Source organism: Coregonus clupeaformis, chromosome 5 (assembly GCF_020615455.1).
Source record: "Coregonus clupeaformis isolate EN_2021a chromosome 5, ASM2061545v1, whole genome shotgun sequence".
NCBI lineage: Eukaryota > Metazoa > Chordata > Actinopteri > Salmoniformes > Salmonidae > Coregonus > Coregonus clupeaformis.
Window position 1 is genome coordinate 8,537,156 of NC_059196.1, and position 14,316 is coordinate 8,551,471.

The 14,316-nt window shown below is 41.8% G+C and overlaps 1 protein-coding gene and 1 long non-coding RNA gene across 3 annotated transcripts in view; one reads left to right on the forward strand and one right to left on the reverse strand.

The window, feature by feature from the left end:
- Positions 1–1,640: 1,640 nt before the first annotated feature.
- On the reverse strand, positions 1,641–2,828 carry LOC121557762. The gene is made up of 2 exons (XR_005998401.2): positions 1,793–2,828; positions 1,641–1,714 (listed from the first exon to the last, which is right to left on the reverse strand). It is a non-coding gene; the product is annotated as an uncharacterized LOC121557762 (long non-coding RNA).
- A 3,065-nt stretch (positions 2,829–5,893) lies between these two features.
- Positions 5,894–14,316, forward strand: part of ttc12 (tetratricopeptide repeat domain 12) — a 35,403-nt gene continuing 26,980 nt past the window's right edge. For both annotated transcript variants that reach the window (XM_041873770.1, XM_041873774.1), the window contains exons 1-3: positions 5,894–6,082; positions 11,565–11,734; positions 11,998–12,028. In XM_041873770.1, the coding sequence (XP_041729704.1) occupies positions 6,028–6,082; positions 11,565–11,734; positions 11,998–12,028 (256 nt within the window). In that variant the 5' untranslated portion in view covers positions 5,894–6,027. The remainder of the gene's footprint in view (positions 6,083–11,564; positions 11,735–11,997; positions 12,029–14,316) is intronic.

Here is a 14,316-nt window from a genome sequence, read left to right on the forward strand (position 1 = left end):
CAGGTCAAACGTTTTCTGTAAGTCTTCACAAGGTTTTCACACACTGTTGCTGGTATTTTGTCCCATTCCTCCATGCAGATCTCCTCTAGAGCAGTGATGTTTTGGGGCTGTCGCTGGGCAACACGGACTTTCAACTCCCTCCAAAGATTTTCTATGGGGTTGAGATCTGGAGACTGGCTTCCAAGTAACATTTGAGGTATTCTCCAGGGGCCTCATGTACAAAGACTTGCGTTGAATTCATACTAAAACATTGCGTAATTGACAAAGCCATAAATGTGCGTACGCACCAAAAAAATCTGATGTATGAATCTCTGCGTACGCAGCATTCCACATACATTCTCTTTGTACATCCCAATCAACGCGAAATTGAGCGCACATGCACGAGCACCACACCACACCCTGTCTCCTCCCTCAATTAAATCAATTTAAATATGGTAATTAGTCCAATTTGGCAAAAGAAACCTGCAAGAACATGGCTAAAGCAAGCAAGAAACGAAATTTCACTGAAAACGAATTAGAGGTGCTACTATCAGAGGTAGAAACAAGAAAATATATTTTATTTGGAAATCTGTCCTCTGGAATTAATAACAAAAGAAAGAAAAAGAGTGGGCGAGTTTGTCTGATGCCGTCAACGCGGTGGGATCTGAGAGTCGCACCGTAAATGAACTGAAGAAGAAATGGTCAGACATAAAGGTGGAAGTTAAGCGGAGAACTGCTGCGCACCGACAAAGTGTGGGCAGAACAGGCGGTGGTACAGGGACCGATGAACTTGCACCCTTTGATCAGAGAGTTGCCTCTATTCTAGGAGACACGTTAATCTCTGGAATCGTATCCGCTGATGTAGGAGACTCGGATATACTACAGGACTGCCAGCAAGGTGACTCAGATTTATTTCCTTAACTTTGATATACATAGCCAGCCACCGTTTAATTTTAAAATGCATGCAATATAGCAAAAGGTACACCAGAGATTTCACGTATCCACTGCTTTTATTGCAAATGCGTGTACCCATTAATAAGGAACAGACTCAAATTACTGTTAAGATGTGCCTGTGTTTAATTGGACTTAGGAACCGCAGGAACGTCCACTGGCACGCACTCAGAGTCCGCACCACCTGAGCAGCCAGAGCCCATTCAGTCCAGCGTCTCCCGTGTCTCTAATGTTCCCCCAGTGCTGAAGCCCGTCCATCTGGCCGTGTCTTGACGCATGCTGTTCTGGAGTCACAACAACAAATTGTTAGGGCCATTGAAGAAATGAACAGTCACCTTAAAAAATGTCACTGACGCACTCACAGAAATAAGCCATTCATTAAAAGAATTGGTCAAAAAATGAACTTTGTGTCTGAGTACCATTTATATTGTCGCAATTACACGTTGACGGGCCTGAATGGCTTGTTGATTGTGCTGCACATATACTGGTCCTGGGTCAGGGTCATCTGGCGGTGCCCCCCACCTCACCAAGGGGTATGCCATGCCTGTGCGCGACATTGTGCAGCACTCCACAGGCCAGTATGATGCGGCAAACCTTGTCAGGGCGGTATAACAGCATCCCCCGGTCCTGTCAAGGCAGCGCCACCGACATTTCAGCTGCCCAATCGCCCGCTCCACAACTGACCGAGTGCGGGAATGGGCATCATTGTATCTGCGCTCTCGGTCAGTTTGTGGGTTGGTGAGGGGGGTTAACAGCCACGTCTTTAGTGGATAACCACTGTCTCCTGATGGGCAGTAATAATAATTACAGACACAAACATTTTACTTTTAGATAGAACCATACATTTAAATGCATAACTTACCAAGTAGCCACCCATCGCGCACCCTGCCAGCTTGGAGTCTCATCCCAACCATGCTGTTTGTAAGGATATATGAATCATGGGTTGACCCAGGCCACCTTGCCACAATATTTGTTAGGCGCATTTGTGCATCACATATAATCTGCACATTTATTGAATGGAAATGTTTCCGATTCACATATGCAAAATCGTCTTCAGATGGCGCCTTTATAGCAATATGTGTGCAGTCGATCACTCCGATTACATTAGGAAAACCGGCTATCGCTGCAAATTGCGCTTTGATGTTTGGCTGGTCACCTGCATCGTATGGGAACGTTATATACCTGGTAGACAAGCGGATGATGCCGTCCCATACAGGTGGCATTGCACGGCTCAAACACGACTGGCTTATTCCTGAGCGGTCTGCCAGTTCTCTTTGGAAAGAACCGGTTGCTAGGAAACCAAGTGTAGTAAGCACCTGTAAAGGAACGGGTAATGCGTGGCTCCTCACTGTCTCTCTTTCCAAATTCGGACCCAACTCAGCGCAGAGCTCCAAGAGTATAGCCCTTGGAAATCTGAAACGGCTGATGAGCCAGTCATCGTCGTGGGCCAGAAAATCACCGTGGTCCCTAAAAACTCGTTCTCTCCGGATTTGTCCATTGAAAATGTCTTCTAATAAAGCCAAAGCTGCCATTGCTAGACGGGTTGTATCAATTTTCACATCCTTTATATATGTTCTTACTTAATTGCATAATTAATAGAATATTCTAATAAGACTCGTGTGACAATAATATGGCAAATCATTTATCAATTACAAATTATAAGCAATATCTGGCAGGTGCGATAGAACAGTTCGTAGTGTAATGTTTGCCACTTCACTTTATTGCCTCTATGAGTCGCCAACGGACAGACATCACAAAAATGTACGTACGCCAGGCCTGAAGTTTACGTGGAAGAACGCACATTCTTACGTTAATTTCACTGTTAGTACATCTGACCGTGAACGTGAAAGCTGGCGTACGCCGTGTTTTCGTGCGTACGCAAGATTGATACATGAGGCCCCAGGACCTTGAAATGCTTCTTACGAAGCCACTCCTTCGTTGCCCGGGCGGTGTGTTTGGGATCATTGTCATGCTGAAAGACCCAGCCACATTTCATCTTCAATGCCCTTGCTGATGGAAGGAGGTTTTCACTCAAAATCTCACGATACATGGCCCCATTCATTCTTTCCTTTACACGGATCAGTCGTCCTGGTCCCTTTGCAGAAAAACAGCCCCAAAGCATGATGTTTCCACCCCCATGCTTCACAGTAGGTATGGTGTTCTTTGGATGCAACTCAGCATTCTTTGTCCTCCAAACATGACGAGTTGAGTTTTTACCAAAAAGTTCTATTTTGGTTTCATCTGACCATATGACATTCTCCCAATCCTCTTCTGGATCATCCAAATGCACTCTAGCAAACTTCAGACGGGCCTAGACATGTACTGGCTTAAGCAGGGGGACATGTCTGGTGCTGCAGGATTTGAGTCCCTGGCGGCGTAGTGTGTTACTGATGGTAGGCTTTGTTACTTTGGTCCCAGCTCTCTGCAGGTCATTCACTAGGTCCCCCCGTGTGGTTCTGGGATTTTTGTGATCATTTTGACCCCACGGGGTGAGATCTTGCGTGGAGCCCCAGATCGAGGGAGATTATCAGTGGTCTTGTATGTCTTCCATTTCCTAATAATTGCTCCCACAGTTGATTTCTTCAAACCAAGCTGCTTACCTATTGCAGATTCAGTCTTCCCAGCCTGATGCAGGTCTACAATTTTGTTTCTGGTGTCCTTTGACAGCTCTTTGGTCTTGGCCATAGTGGAGTTTGGAGTGTGACTGTTTGAGGTTGTGGACAGGTGTCTTTTATACTGATAACAAGTTCAAACAGGTGCCATTAATACAGGTAACGAGTGGAGGACAGAGGAGCCTCTTAAAGAAGAAGTTACAGGTCTGTGAGAGCCAGAAATCTTGCTTGTTTGTAGGTGAGCAAATACTTATTTTCCACCATAATTTGCAAATAAATTCATTTAAACTCCTACAATGTGATTTTCTGGAAAAAAAAATCTCAATTTGTCTGTCATAGTTGACGTGTCCCTATGATGAAAATTACAGGCCTCTCTCATCTTTTTAAGTGGGAGAACTTGCACAATTGGTGGCTGACTAAATACTTTTTTTCCCCACTGTAATTATTACTAAAAATATTTGTTTTTATTTCATAACGCGGCCCATGAATACTATATTCATAATGCATAACACATTCTGAGTAGTCCAATCAAAATATTTATCCTCACAGGATATCCAAACAAAACGGAGGAGCTGATCATGGACTTCAAGAGACAGCAGAGGGAGCACGCCCCCTTCCACATTGACAGGACCACAGTGGAGAAGGTGAAAAGCTTCAAGTTCCTCTGCGTACACATCACTGACAATCTGAAATGGTCCACCCACACAGACAGTGTGGTGAAGAAGGCGCAACAGCGCCTCTTCAACATCACGAGGCTGAAGAAATTTGGCTTGGCCCCTAAGACCCTCACAAACTTTTACAGATGCACCATTGAGAGCATCCTGTCGGGCTGTATCACCGCCTGGTACAGCAACTGCACCGCCCGCAACCACAGGGCTCTCCAGAAGGTGGTGCGGTCTGCCCAACGCATCACTGCGGGCACACTGCCTGCCCTCAAGGACACCTACAGCACCCGATTTCACAGGAAGGCCAAAAAGATCATCAAGGACATCAACCACGAGCCACGGCCTGTTCACCCCACTATCATCCAGAAGGCGAGGTCAGTACAGGTGTATCAAAGCTGGAACCGAGAAACTGAAAAACAGCTTCTATCTCAAGGCCATCAGACTGTTAAATAGCCACCACTACCCGGCCTCCACCCAATACCCTACCCTGCACCTTAGATGCTGCTGCCATTATTATAGACATGGAATCACTGGTCACTTTAATAATGGAACACTGGCCACTTTAATAATGTTTACATACTGTTTTACTCATTTTATATGTGTATACTGTATTCTACTGTATTCTAGTCAATGCCACTCTGATTTTGCTTGTCCTAATATTTATATATTTCTTAATTCCATTCTTTTACTTTTAGATTTGTGCGTATTGTTGTGAATTGTTCGATACTACTGCACTGTTGGAGCTAGGAACACAAGCATTTCGCTACACCCGCAATAACATCTGCTAAATATGTGTATGTGACCAATACAATTTGATTTGATTTTAAATGAGTTTACCTGAAATCAACCCTCTAATACTGGAGGCGTAAACAACCAACAGGAGATAAGATAACAGGGGCTGACCAATAAGGGAAAAGGACCTTGCCGAAAGAACACATGATAAGAACACATCAGTGCTATTGTTTCAGTATTTGATTTATACAGTAGGCAACTCTATGCATCTTTATAGAAACAATGTTTATTGATGATGAACAAGTTGGTTGTAATTTGCTGCTACTTTAGTTGTAACTCAGATTCAAAATAATCCTTCCAAGCAGAATCAGGCCTAATTACTCACCTGGGGGGGACTATTCAGTAAACTGATAATCTGTCTTTAAAACATATTGATTACTTTGCTGTGATGCATAATCCAGTTCCAGTTGTTATTATTCAGTTAAAATTATAGAATGACCCAGTACCATGGTGCATTTATGCTACAATGATAAAAATGCATGCTTGCAATAGTAAAATTCAGGGTACAATAGGTGGATATCACTTAGTAAACTGTGCACATTTTCAATACCCCTGAAAATCTCATGGCGGCACTCTTGGTCTTTTTTGTGTTCAGATACTGCTGTAAGCGGTCCATTATGAACCGAATGGACTGGAAAAAAGGGTGAGCTATGCTCTTCAGCGGGGTGGCAGTGGCAAGCACTCTCTGCTATAGGACTGGAGCTGTTATCACAGGTGTAATATACTGTATCAAGCCTTTATACATTTGTTTGTAGAAAATGTAGATAAGGTACTGCACGGGCGTTGAACACTTCGAAACCACACGCCCCTACTTAGAGCACGTGACCTTTAGAAATCCAATCCCCACTTTGAAAAAAAAAGATTGACCGTTACCATAGTTACGAATACATTACACACTCAAGTCAAGAAGAAGAGTAGATTGACATCCACAACTATTGTAGCTACAGTAGCTAGCTAAACAAAGAAACAGCTTGTTTCATTGGTATTGCATAATCTTCATTTAGCAGATTACTGGTAAACAAATCAACATGACAAAAGAGTTCGAGGATTTTGAGAGTTTCTTGAAGAATGTTGATGAAATAAGTAAGTACCAGCACCACCACCAGTTCATCCATAGTAGCTAGCTGACGTTAGGTACGTGTGCGTTCGGTTGGAAGCTAGCTAGCTAGCTAGAGTACTAGCAACTAGCTGAGTGTGAAATTTGTTAGGGACAGATACAGATTTTACATTTACATTTTTAGTCATTTAGCAGACGCTCTTATCCAGAGCGACTTACAGTTAGTGAATACATGTTTTTTTTAATACTGGCCCCCGTGGGAAACGAACCCACAACCCTGGCGTTGCAAACGCCATGCTCTATCAACTGAGCTACATCCCATACAGTCAAGTCATTTTAGCTGGCTGTTCTGGTGCAAGACATAAGACCAATGTAGTTGGCTAACCTTAGCTAAAGTACCTTTAAAATATCGAGCTAGCTAGCATGCAGGCTTTAAGGGCAGCCAGTAGCCTAATTTCAGGTACTGGAAAGCAGTGGCGGTCAGTGCAGTTTATGATGAGGGAGGACACATTTTTTTCTCATGAGCATGGCCTTATTTCTATTACAGCATGTTGGATGACTGTCATTCATATTCCATGCCCCCAGTTCAATGTAACATCGATAGGTTTAGGCTACTACATGATACTCACATTTTCTCTATACCCATCATGAGGTTGCTACAACCTAGCCTATGAATTAAAGTTTACAACGTAGGTGCACACAGGTCGAAAGAAAAATGTGAGATGACAGACAGTGACACTTTGACAGACAGTGACACATTCAATACCGCCTTGCACACTCTTGCCTGCATCTAGCTTATCTAGGGTGTAGTCATTAGTCCAACAGTTGCAAATGAGTTTCTATTGGACAAATTCAGGTATTTTTACCCCCCTTTGCTTCCGTTTAAGAAACGTTTTTTTCAACAGAATCGGCGGAATGAATACACCGCTGATTACGCATAAACACAGTTCACTTTCATAGCAGCCACGTTGTATTCATTCTAGCCTCTATGCCCTCTCCTCATCTCACCTTTTCCCTTTGTTTGTGGACTTCAATGAACAACACATCAGCTGTATGTGACCAGGCGAAAAGAACGGTCCAAGTCAAACCATGTCATATCCTCTACAAACAGCCTACATCGTTGTCCCCATATTAGCTAAATTAACATCCTAGTCAACATAACTAATAGAACTAATGCATTAGGAAACCCGCTACAATCATGCAGTAACGTTACAGTGTAGAGTCAGTAAGCAGTTACACCGGTGGGCCCCGGTGGCAATAAATTAAACAACCAAAAGCTTACCTTGACTGTGAAGAGTTACAGTGTGGTGTTGGATAGTCATAGCCAGCTAGCTAACATAGCATCCCTCTGTTTGAGCCGGGTGTTTGAGTAACTAAACTAGCCAGCTGCATTTGCTAGCTAAGTAAGTGAAACTGAAAGTGAAAAAAATGACAATCTCTCTCTCGCTCCCTCTCATGCTTCTCCTTCATCTGTTCAACTCTTTGAGTCAACTACTCACCACATTTTATGCACTGCAGTGCTAGCTAGCTTTAGCTTGTGCTTTCAGTACTACATTCATTCTCTGATCCTTTGATTGCGTGGACAACATGTCAGTTCATGCTGCAAGAGCTCTGATAGGTTGGAGGACGTCCTCCGGAAGTAGTCATAATTACTGTGTAAGTCTATGAAAGGGGGTGAGAACCAAGATCCTCCTTGGTTTTGTATTGAAGTCAATGTGCCCACCCAGAGGAGGACGGAAGCTAGCTGTCCTCTGGCTACACCATGGTGCTACCCTACAGAGTGCTGTTGAGGCTACTGTAGACCTTCATTGCAAAATGAGTGTTTTAATCAATTATTTGGTGATGTGAATATATTTAATATAGTTTTGTCTAAAAAGGATAACTTTTTCAATGTCCTCCCCGTCGTCCTCTGAGGAGCCTCCACTGCTGGAAAAACAGCTCAACCAACCTAGCCTATCTATGGATCGAACCATTTGATTTCAATCACTTTTTGGGAGCACCCCTTTAGATTTGAACGAAACGTTCAAATGGTAGAAGTGGTCAGAAAGCTACTTTTTGGACCTGAATGCCAGAACATTCAGGAGATGGAGGTGCTCAAACTTGACCCATTTTGAATAACCCACCATCAGCACCATACCATGAGACATTCATGATGTCTTCATCATTGGAAAAGATTAACAGTATAATTTTTTTATATCAGTTAAAAGCTTACAAACTGGGTTGTCAAACAATGTAATAATTTCTAGAAAAAAAGTTTTTTTTAAAAATGATGTTATTAGCCATGTAAACTTTTTTTTTTTCTCTCCATTTTCGCATATGTTGTAGTTTAGATCCTAATTTACATAATCTGAAGTGTATGTGTTGTGCCCACCATCAGTTGAGACACAGCATACTCTTGAATACAGATGATGTAAAATAGGGTCTAAGCTACAACGTATGCGAGAAAACAATTATCAGAGTTTCCGCATTTTTAAAGAATTGACGTTAAATGTAAAATAAAAAAATAAAAACGTTTTTAGAAAAAAATTCTACAATTCAAGAAATTATCAAATACTCAACTGTTTATCTTTTTCAGTGATGAAGACATTAATGTCTCATGGTATGGTGGGGTATGCAAAATGGGTCAACTTTGGTCCCTTCTGAAAATTTTGGCATTCAGGTCCAAAAAGTCACTTTCTGACCACTTTTACCATGGGCAAATATGTATGGAAAGTTTTGTTCAATTCAAAAAGGGTGCGGTCAGAAAGTGATTGAAATTAAATGGAAAGACCCCTACCTTAAAGACCCCTACCAGGCTCCAACCTTAAACTTTACCAAGAAAGACCTAAGGTGTTCCTGTATAAATTCAGACAATAACAGTGACTATGGGAGTAGTACTAACTGAATAAAGCAGGTCACAGTTATTTCCAGAGGAGTGACAAAGTCAACACATCTTTAATGGGATATTTCACCCAAATTACAAAATGTCACTGGTTTCCTTACCCTGTAAGCAGTATATGCAGTATATCTTACCTTGTCTGACTGCTTACAGGGTAAGGAAACCAAAATGTAAATGTTTTAAACAAGCAAGGCTGCCGGACGGCACGACAGCGCCTCTTCCCCCTCAGGAGGCTGAAAAGATTTAGCATGGGCCCTTGGATCCTCAAAAGGTTCTACAGCTGTTCCATCGAGAGCATCTTGACTGACTGCATCACCGCTTGGTATGGCAAATGCGTCTTGCTAGACCGCAAAGCGCTACAGAGGGTGGTGCGGACAGCCCCGTACATCACTGGGGCTGAGCGCGATGTAAAAATTGCCAAAGACTCGAGCCACCCAAGCCATAAATTGTTAATTCTGCTACTGTCCGGCAAACGGTAGCACAACATCAGCTCTCGGTCCAACAGGCTCTGAGTCAGCTTCTACCCCATAGCCATAAGACTGCTAAATAGTTAATTAAATGGTTACTCGTTCTATCTGCACTGACCCTATCTTGCACTGACTCTATGCACACTCACAAGACTATACATACACATTACACACTCACACTACACTGACACTCTCACACAAAAGCCCCACACATTCACATACATTACATACGCACACACACATGCAGTACAGTTAATGGTTTGGACACACCTATTCATTCCAGGGTTTTTCTTTATTTTTACTATTTTTTACATTGTAGAATAATAGTGAAGACATCAAAACTATGAAATAACACATATGGAATCATGTAGTAACCAAAAGAGTGTTAAACAAATCAAAATATATGTTATATTTGAGATTCTTGAAATAGCCACCCTTTGCCTTGATGATAGATTTGCACACTCTTGTCATTCTCTCAACCAGCTTCATGAGGTAGTCACCTGGAATGCATTTCAACTAATAGGTGTGCCTTCTTAAATACATTTGAGCCAATCAGTTGTGTTGTGACAACGTAGGGGGGTATACAGAAGATAGCCCTACTTGGTAAAAGACCAAGTCCATATTATGGCAAGAACAACTCAAATAAGCAAAGAGAAACAACAGTCCATTATTACTTTAAGACATGAAGGTCAGTCAATACGGAACATTTCAAGAACTTTGAAAGTTTCTTCAAGTGCAGTTGCAAAAACCATAAAGCGCTATGATGAAACTGACTCTCATGAGGACCGCCACAGGAATGGAAGACCCATAGTTACCTCTGCAGCAGAGGATAAATTCATTAGAGTTACCAGCCTCAGAAATTGCAGCCCAAATAAATGCTTCACAGAGTTCAAGTAACAGACACATCTCAACATCAACTGTTCAGAGGAGACTGTGTGAATCAGGCCTTCATGGTCGAATTGCTGCAAAGAAACCACTACTAAAGGACACCAATAATAAGAAGAGACTTGCTTAGGCCAAGAAACATGAGCAATGGACATTAGACCGGTGGAAATTTGTCCAAAATTGGAGATTGTTAGTTCCAACCGCCGTAGCTTTGTGAGACGCGGTGTGGGTGAACGGATGATCTCCGCATGTGTATTTCCCACCGTAAAGCATGGAGGAGGAGGTGTTATGTTGTGGGGGTGCTTTGCTAGTGACACTGTCAGTGATTTATTTAGAATTCAAGGCACACTTAACCAGCATGGCTACCACAGCATTCTGCAGCGATATGCCATCCCATCTGGTTTGGGCTTAGTGGGACTATCATTTGTTTTTCAACAGGACAATGACCCCACACACCTCCAGGCTGTGTAAGGGCTATTTTACCAAGAAGGAGAGTGATGAGGTGCTGCATCAGATGACCTGGCCTCCACAATCCCTGGACCGCAGAGTGAAGGAAAAGTAGCCAACAAGTGCTCAGCAGATGTGGGAACTCCTTCAAGACTGTTGGAAAAGCATTCCAGGTGAAGCTGGTTGAGAGAATGCCAAGAGTGTGCAAAGCTGTCATCAAGGCAAAGGGTGGCTATTTGAAGAATCTCAAATATAAAATATATTTTGATTTGTTTAACACTTTTTTGGTTACTACATGATTCCATATGTGTTATTTCATCGTTTTGATGTCTTCACTATTATTCTACAATGTTAAAAATAGTAAAAATAAAGAAAAACCCTTGAATGAGTAGGTGTGTCCAAACTTTTGACTGGTACTGTACATAACACACACACGCATAACGACAACACACACACACACACTTTTACGCTCATTATATGCTGCTGCTACTCTGTTCTTTATTTTACTCTTATTATTATATATCCTTATGCCTAGTCACTTTACCCTGCCTTCATGTAAATATATACCTCAATTACCTTGTACCCCTGCACATTGATCTGGTACCGCTACTCCCTGTATATACTGTAGCTTCATTCTTCTGTGTTTTATTCCTCTTGTGTTATTATTATTATTATTATTTATTATTATTTTTTTACCTCTGCATCGTTGGGAAGGGCTCGTAAGCAAGCATTTCACTGTAAAGACTACACCCGTTTTATTCGGCGCATATAAAATTAGATTTGATTTAATCTCTTTAATTACTCTATGTAATCTGTGATGTTCTTATCCAGGCGACCTGGTCAAGGAACTGAACTCCTCTGATGTAACGTCTCAGCAGAGAGCTGTAGAAAAGGCTGATTGCTACATAGCTGCCTTGAAGGAGAAGGAGGAACCATGCAAAACACTCCTCAACAGGACAGTGATAAACACCAATCCCTCACAACGGGCGCCTGCACCGACGGTAACAGCTTAATATTGAGTCTCTCTCTGCACAAAGCAAGCACATAATGACTTTTCAGATTGAATCCCAATCTACTAGCAATCTTTCCTGTGGTCTGTAATAGGTTGGATGTGTGTGCATTGTATATAACGGCAGGTACATTTTAGCATCCTTTCATTTGGCTAATTAGATTTTTTTTTTTCTTAGAAGGTACAGGTAAGTAATTTGATGTCATGCTGCAGAAACATGTTTTTGAATATTTGTTTTCTATTCTTTTCTTACAGGGTTCACAGAATTATCCCAGTTCAAGTGCAGGTGTGTGAAGCTAAAATGGGTCTCTTTTGCTGTATGATGAGATTATAAGGTTTGGGACAACTATATAAGAAATAATTTAGGAACAACTTAATTTGAGCATGGTACTCAAGATGTGTAGCAGATCGGGATCAGTGAAACTCGCTTCTCAGCGAGTGTCTCCACTTGCGTTGACGAATAGCTAGCTTTTCGGTAGCGCGACTGGGTAAGACGCTTCAGGAGGGCGGTGGCGCGTGTTTGCGAGGCAGATGTCATGGGTTCAAGCCTCGGTATGAGCCGAATCAGGAGGAAGCGGTACTAGCTAAGTAAGCAGCGTGACGTCCTTTACATTTGCATAAATCAAACACAAAAAGTTTGGGTAGTGTCTGGCTCTGTATACAGTACATTTATCTCAAGTTAGGATTTGTCCCTTTAAAGGGGCCATCTGCAATTTGTAAACAATGTAATTGTAATGAAACACTGTATAGCCTCAAAACATGGGTAAAACTATAATTTTGATCTCATGGTTGGTCAGTCAGTCCTTGAATCCATAGCTCTGTCTATGAATTTGAGAGTGTTTACATTTCTCCAGCCCCATCCCTCAGCTGTTTACCAAAACACTGGCGGGATGACTGCTTTGTTGTTCTTGGAACTGCAGATTGCCCCTTTAAGTGCTTACATGGTACTACATCATACTGCCCAGAGCACTCTGTCTATTTAATCTGCAACTCCACCTTTAATTGCACTATCCCTAAACATCAATCAGCTTTACTCAGAATAAATACAATTCAAATATAGTAAATTGCACCACACAGTTAAATTCCAATTCAATAGCCTATGGATGTCAATACCCTTAACTGGATTACCAAGATCAGCCTATCAAGTTCCGGTAACAGTCGATCCCTGTGTTTTATTTTTTAATTGTATTTTCTTTTTCTTAGAGGAGGTAGATTAGCTTTAATATTGCAGATATATTGTGGGTTCTATCAATGTAATTGTCTGCATCATTTCCAACCCCCATATGTTTAAAAAAACATATTTTTTCCTTCTTTATTATTTTCTCCGAACCCTACCACCCCTCCCCTAATTGGAGTAAACTACATACTATATACATTTTACGGACATGGTATAGTTTACAGTAGTTATCTTTTTTTATTTGTTTTTAGTCCCACCCTTCAGCTACTCTGAACCTCTCCCATCTATCTCTGAAAACCATCCAGTTTTGATTTCTAATTGCCATATATTTTTCAAATGTGCTGTAATTTTACAAAGAGTATTATTATACTTGTGCAATTTGCAGAGTTAGCTCCAGGTAAATGTTGCAATTCTTCAGCAATTCCTGAACCTATGACCAAAAACAAACTACATATGGGAAGTACCAAAACAATTGATTAAATGATTCTGTCTCTTAGCAGCAAAATCTGCAGATCTGGGATGGTTGTATCCTCCATATACATAACATACTATTGGTTGCAAGAATTTTGTATAATAATTTTAATTGGATCAGTTCACAAACCATGGAATCGGCACATCAAAAATCTCTTCCCAATTACAGTGGCTTGCAAAAGTATTCACCCACCTTGGCATTTTTCCTATTTTGTTGCCTTACAACCTGGAATTAAAATGCATGTAGAGGTCTGTAATCTGTTTTATCATAGGTGCACTTCAACTGTGAGAGACGGAATCTAAAACAAAAATCCAGAAAATCACATTGTATGATTTTTAAGTAATTAATTTGCATTTTATTGCATGACATAAGTATTTGATACATCAGAAAAGCAGAACTTAATATTTGGTACAGAAACCTTTGTTTGCAATTACAGAGATCATACGTTTCCTGTAGGTCTTGACCAGGTTTGCACACACTGCAGCAGGGATTTTGGCCCACTCCTCCATACAGACCTTCTCCAGATCCTTCAGGTTTCGGGGCTGTCGCTGGGCAAGACAGACTTTCAGCTCCCTCCAAAGACTTTCTATTGGGTTCAGGTCTGGAGACTGGCTAGGCCACTCCAGGACCTTGAGATGCTTCTTACGGAGCCACTCCTTAGTTGCCCTGGCTGTGTGTTTCGGGTCATTGTCATGCTGGAAGACCCAGCCACGACCCATCTTCAATGATCTTACTGAGGGAAGGAGGTTGTTGGCCAAGATCTCGCGATACATGGCCCCATCCATCCTTCCCTCAATACGGTGCAGTCGTCCTGTCCCCTTTGCAGAAAAACATCCCCAAAGAATGATGTTTCCACCTCTATGCTTCACGGTTGGGATGGTGTTCTTGGGGTTGTACTCATCCTTCTTCTTCCTCCAAACCCGGC